Raw genomic sequence first — 6,000 nt, 5'->3', positions numbered from 1 at the left:
TGAAAACAAGGAATTACATTCAGAAGAAATCCCCGAGGAAAATACTTTAAGCTCTGACGACATAAAACACAGTTTCGCGCCAATAAGACGAAGAAGGGAAGATGAAGTGGAGGTGGGGGGAGCATAAAGTGAAGAAAGAGAGAAAAGTATTGTGAATAAATAAGATAAACAACTAGATAAAGTGAAGAGTATGTTAAAAGAAATAGAGACTAGTAAAAAGAAACAGATCAGAAAGACAGTGGAAGGGGAGATTAAGAGACATAGAAAGAGAGTAAGAATGAGAGAGATAGAGGAGGACATAGGAAAAGAGAAAGAAAGAGAGAATGAAAATGAGATAGAAAAGAAGCAAAAGAAACTTATAGACGAAAGGCAACCGTACAGATAGGAAGTGTATAAACAAAATAGAGAGGAGACGCGAAAATAGATTGAAAGAAAGAGGAAGCATAATAAAATTAGATTGCCATAGGGAGAGGAATAAAGTGAGGAAGGGATAGAAATATAGTTGCTGTCAAGTGAAATTCAGTAATACAGTAACATAAAATTTTGTAATATTTTGTTGTAAGAGCTATCATAACTTTTACACCTTTTGAATCGCAGCTATCATTATTTTCCTCGTTGCTTCTCTCTTGTTCCTCTCTCTCACACACACACACACGCACACATACATATATACATATGTATGTTATATACACTCACACAGATTTGTTTGTACACGTATATAAGCGTCACACCAACTTTCTAGATTGCCATTCTACTCCTTGGTAACTGCCAAAACAATAACACATGTGACGAAGACCGGACAGGACATTTCGATTTCAAACCACAAGGAGAGTTTATAAAAGAAATCACAGAAAACTGAACAAGACTAAACAAGAAAAAAATAAAAAGGAAAAAGTTTTGTAACATATGTTTTTTGCTTTTATGTCATCGATTGCTCCTGTCCCAATTTTTGAAGTTAGCATTACTAGGAAAAAGAAAAAAACCTGCTTGTAGAAGACCGTTTCCGCTAAAATTCTTTTAGTCATGGATATGGACAGAATTGGTTTGTTCTCTGAAATGAGTTACATCACTATTGGTGATACTTATAAAGAACATAGACCTGGTGAGTGTTACAAAATTTTCTGCATCTCTCTCTCTCTCTCTCTCCTTCCCCATCTCTCTTTTTGTCAAATGTGTGTTTATGCACACATAAATATTTAGAAGTACATGCACACACACACACGCACACACACACACACACACACACACACATATATATATATATATGGAGAATTCACAAAAAAAAACGAAAGACGAAGACAGGTTTAACGCTCGGGAAGTGAAAAAGTCTTTAACGTTTCGAGCCTACGCTCTTCCACACAAAAAAACAAGGAGAGAAAATAAAGAATGTGTAGTGGCTAGCGATCTATCATGGCGAATGCCGGACAGAGGGGTCGCGCAGGAGAGCTATGAAGAAGGGGAGATAATAAAGTAGTGGTGATCCCAAAACGACGGTGCACGTGCGTGTGTATAATAGAGTATATATGTGCGTGTGGAAGAGGGCTAGTGACCTTGAATGTGGGGCGGGGATGTGGTCAGTGCTAGTGTGTGCGTGGTGGTGTGATGTGATGTGATGTGGTATGGTGGTGTAGGGTGTAGTGGTGTGTGGGAGAGGTGAGAATGGTGTGTGGGAGATGCGAGAGTGGGGTGTGGGTTAGGCTGAGGGTGCTGCCATATGCCCGTGGCGTAGTGGTTAAGAACGCAGGCTACTAACCCCAAGATTCCGAGTTCGATTCTGAGCAGTGACCTGAACAATAATAATAATAATAATAATAATAATGATGATAATACTAATAATAATAATAATAATAATAACATTGAAAAATACCTTGTGAATGATAACCCAGGCAGGTTCGAAATTTCCCCAAGACACCTGAAGAAAGCTGGAGGGTATATCAGCGGAAACGTGCTAACAACAAACAAGATGACGACAAATATCCGTCGAATGTAAATAATTCATCATCTCTTGAATATAGAACTGTAGCCTCCTCTGTGTTTAACAGTTGGAAGAAGGCAGTCTGAGTTAAATGCTTCTTTTGGCTGTCTCCACACGTATACTCGGCTGGTGGTCGGAAATTCAGGTAAAGGATGACTCGTCTGAGAAAAGAACATTCTTCCACTGCTCTAGGGACCAACTCTGTAGGTTTTTACTCCACTCTAAATACTTTGCAACTTTTGTTTTTGAAAGTAGTGGTTTTCTGATTGCAGTCCTCCCGTGAAATCCGCCTTTGTGCAACTCCCGGCGAGCAGTTTTTGTGTAAACTGGGTTCTGGAGGTGGTCATTATTGTGATCCTTTCTAACAATTCGCATAAGAGTCTGACTGTCCCTATCTGAAAGATTTGGTCTTCTTCCGGAGTTTTGTTTCGATGAGGAGGTTTTCCCCTCTTTCTCAAATGCTGTAATTACTTTCGAGATAGTACTTCTTGATACACCCAAATATTTCGGCTGTTTTCGTTCACTTGTTTGTGTGTGTGTAAATTATCTTTCCATTATTTGTGGGATCAACAAGAAGAAGTACTCATTTCAGTGACAAATAAGTATATACATATACACAGGATTTGAATTCGAGCGATTAGTTTCATGCTGTGAGAACATGATAGCTGAAAAAGTTTGTGTGTGTATGTGTGTGTGTGTGTGTAGAGGCGCAATGGCCCAGTGGTTAGGGCAGCGGATTCGTGGTCGTAGGATCGCGGTTTCGATTCCCAGACCGGGTGTTGTGAGTGTTTATTGAGCAAAAACACATAAAAGCTCCACGAGGCTCCGGCAGGGGGTGGTGATCCCTGCTGTACTCTTTCTTCTGTTGGCCTGCTCGCTTAGACAGCGGGGTGGCGTCATTCGAAGGCTAAAACAATGCGAACGCGTTGTGACCAGCGATGTGTAGCAACATCTGATGGTCTGGTCGGTCACGTGATCACGTGAGATATATATATATATATATATATATATATATATATATATATATTATATAATTAGGGCTTAGTAAAATAAATTACTTTGCCACATACTGAACTTAGTAGAAATAGCAGCCAAAAAAAATTTTTTAGCCATTTCTACTACTTAAAGAAAATTTCTCTCAGATAATGCTTACTCCAGACAGCTCACGAAGGTTTGGAGGTAAATACAGAAAAATATCACAAGTACATAGATCGTTTGAGTACGTCAACGTTTCAAGATTAGCCAAATAAAATCAGCATTTCTTTCGTCAGCTCAAATTTCTTAATTTGGATTTGGAAACACTAAAAAGAAGGAACTTTACCTATCAACGAACTTGTCGCTTCAGATGAACCACTCCAACTAACAGTATCAACAAATTCAAAATGCGCAGGCGTAAATCTCTGCACTCCCCTTCCACCCACGTGGTCTATCTAGCAAACATTATATTTTAATATATATATATATATATATATGTTGGCATCCTTTTTGTCTCGGGAGATAATGGAGTTGCGCATAAAATAATCTAGTCCGGCTTTTACATTTCATGTCCTAATAATCTCCTGCTGTGGCTGTGTAGTCCTATCCTGGACAAACACTCCCTCTGGCAGGTGCCGCAAATGTAGCGAAGACTTTGCCTAGCTGGTTGTAATGTCATAGTTTCTTGTTGACATCTTTTCTTGTCTTTCCATTTCTCCTCTCTCCCTCTGTCACTCCTTTGTGTTCCCTCTTTTACGGTACGTCGCCAATCTCCACGGTTGCTGGCAATTGTTTCCCAGTTGCAGGGCTTCATGTCCCTTTTGCAAACATCCTTGTATCGTAAGTACGGTCTTCCCACAGACGTAATGCCCGTAGCAAGCTCTCCGTAGAGTATGTCCTTGGGGATTCTGCCATCTTTCATACAGCTAACATGTCCAAGCCATCTCATATGTCTTTGTGTGAGGAGTGCAAACATGCTTGGTATTCCGGCTTGCTTGAGGACATCTTTGTTGGGGACATGATTCTGCCATTTGATGCGAAGGATTTTCCGGAGGCAGCGCAGGTGAAAGATATTTAGGCGACGCTTTTGGCGTGTGTATGGTGTCCAAGTCTCACTTCCATACAGTAGAGTGCTAAGTACACATGCCTGGTAAATCTTCATTTCTGTGGTCTTGGTCAGCCTATTATTGTCCCATGCCCGTTTGGAGAGTTGGGCCATCACAGCAGCTGCCTTGCCAATGCGTATATTCAGCTCGGCATCAAGGGATAGGTTGTAGGTGATGGTGGAGCCAAGATAGGTAAACTTCTCCACCTCATGTAGTGTCTGGTCTCCAATATGTATGTTTGGGATGTCCGATGTAGCCTGACCCATGATGTATATATATATATATATATATATATATATATATATGTATGTATGTATGTATGTGTGTGTGTGTGTGTGTGTGTGTTGTGTGTGTGTGTGTGTGTGTGTGTGATTTTAATCAGCAGAATTTACCAAGTGGGAGACAGAGGGAGAATAATTACTTATACAATCTTGAGCAATGTTTCGTTTTATACGTCAGAAAGTGAAACTACTGAAATCTGCGAAGATTGGCTTTTGTCGGAAACTCGACCGGAGAAGTGAAAGAATTGTTTCCTTTGAAATAAAATAAAAGTGATACAAATCTGATGTACGCAATATTGTAATGGTAGAATCCAATTTTTGTAGAATGTTTTTGATTTTTCTTCTACCTATAGCAGCATGACTGTTATAGAACAGTTAGACTGTTCGTTAATTTCCATAAAAATCTTTTATTTTTTACTTTTGTTTTCATGAAGTGTGGAAGGCGACATTCACTTTGAAGTCAGAGGAGAAAGTGAATGATGTATGTATATGTATATGAAATGTACGTGTATATGAAAGATAGTGGGTGTACATGTGTGTATTAGTGTGTATGTGTGTGTGTGTGTGTGTGTGTGTGTCTGTGTCTGTGTCTGTGTGTCTGTATATGCTTGCGCATGTCTTGGAAGGAACTAAAACACATTTCAGACTACTGCGTTCGATCATTCCAAGAACCGAGCGGCCTTGCCGATAATGATCACGATAATACTTCTTGTGCATGAACTTGGATTCATCAATTTCCACAACAGCATCGTACCCTCCAGGTTGCACAGAATTGTCAATCCTCCATATAGCACAAACATCGTGAAAGTAATTGTACCAGTTAACAATTGCTTCCGATGCAATTCCAACTTGCCTTATTCCAACACACTGTTTGCAATCTATCTCGGCTCAGTAATACATCAACTCTAACAGGAGAGTCAACAGTAGACGAGCACCCAGAAAAACGAATCCTGTCTAATGCTCCGATATCGATGAAAAATAGAACACCTCCACATTCTTCCTTCGGGTACTCGATGCCACGTCGAAAGGAACATAGGCTGATTACAACACTCGGAAGAATTGTGAATCAGTCTTACAGACGTCAGGAATTGGATCGTTGAATTCGTGTCATTCGATATGACATAAATGTCTCTTAGAATGTAATTGCTTTGAGTCAGGTCATTAACAGAAATGACATTCAACTATCCTATATCGTCCAGTCATCCTGGGATCTAATGGCAGGATTTGATGGGGGGTGGTCAAGAGCGGATCCTATAACTTAGATGGCAATCGTCAGAAATCCATGTCCGAGAGTCTGTTGCTAGATGTGTATGTACGTGCGTATGTGTGCTAATTAGAGGAATGGAAACGGTAATCGTCTTCTCCAATGAACGTAGTAAAATCCAGTCCTTTGGAAATGCTTTTGCATCAAGGGACTTCCGATTCATAATAGCAAGAATTGAATTAGGGGTCTCTATAACAACCTTCCACTTAATTAGCTTACATGCGCGCGCTCACAAGTACATAGTTTTCTTCTTTCTCTCTTCCTTCTTCCTTTCCTTCTCTTTTCCATTGACACTTCCTTCAGATACAAAAGCACACGCGCACACGCACACATGTACTCTCTCACTTTCTCTCCATTCTTCACCCTCTTGTACTATCTTATATCTCTCTCCACCCCTAC

General features: G+C 40.1%; 1 protein-coding gene across 1 annotated transcript in view; it reads left to right on the top strand.

Moving 5' to 3' along the window:
* The first annotated feature begins 297 nt into the window (after window positions 1-297).
* Window positions 298-6,000, top strand: part of LOC115224121 (UPF0602 protein C4orf47 homolog) — a 34,285-nt gene continuing 28,582 nt past the window's right edge. Inside the window, exon 1 of the mRNA XM_029794924.2 lies at window positions 298-1,102. Within this exon, the coding sequence (XP_029650784.1) occupies window positions 1,024-1,102 (79 nt within the window). The 5' untranslated portion in view covers window positions 298-1,023. The remainder of the gene's footprint in view (window positions 1,103-6,000) is intronic.

This window comes from Octopus sinensis, linkage group LG24 (assembly GCF_006345805.1).
Source record: "Octopus sinensis linkage group LG24, ASM634580v1, whole genome shotgun sequence".
Taxonomy (NCBI): domain Eukaryota; kingdom Metazoa; phylum Mollusca; class Cephalopoda; order Octopoda; family Octopodidae; genus Octopus; species Octopus sinensis.
The sequence above is the reverse complement of the archived record's forward strand: the minus strand, read 5'-3'. Positions and strand labels throughout refer to the sequence as shown.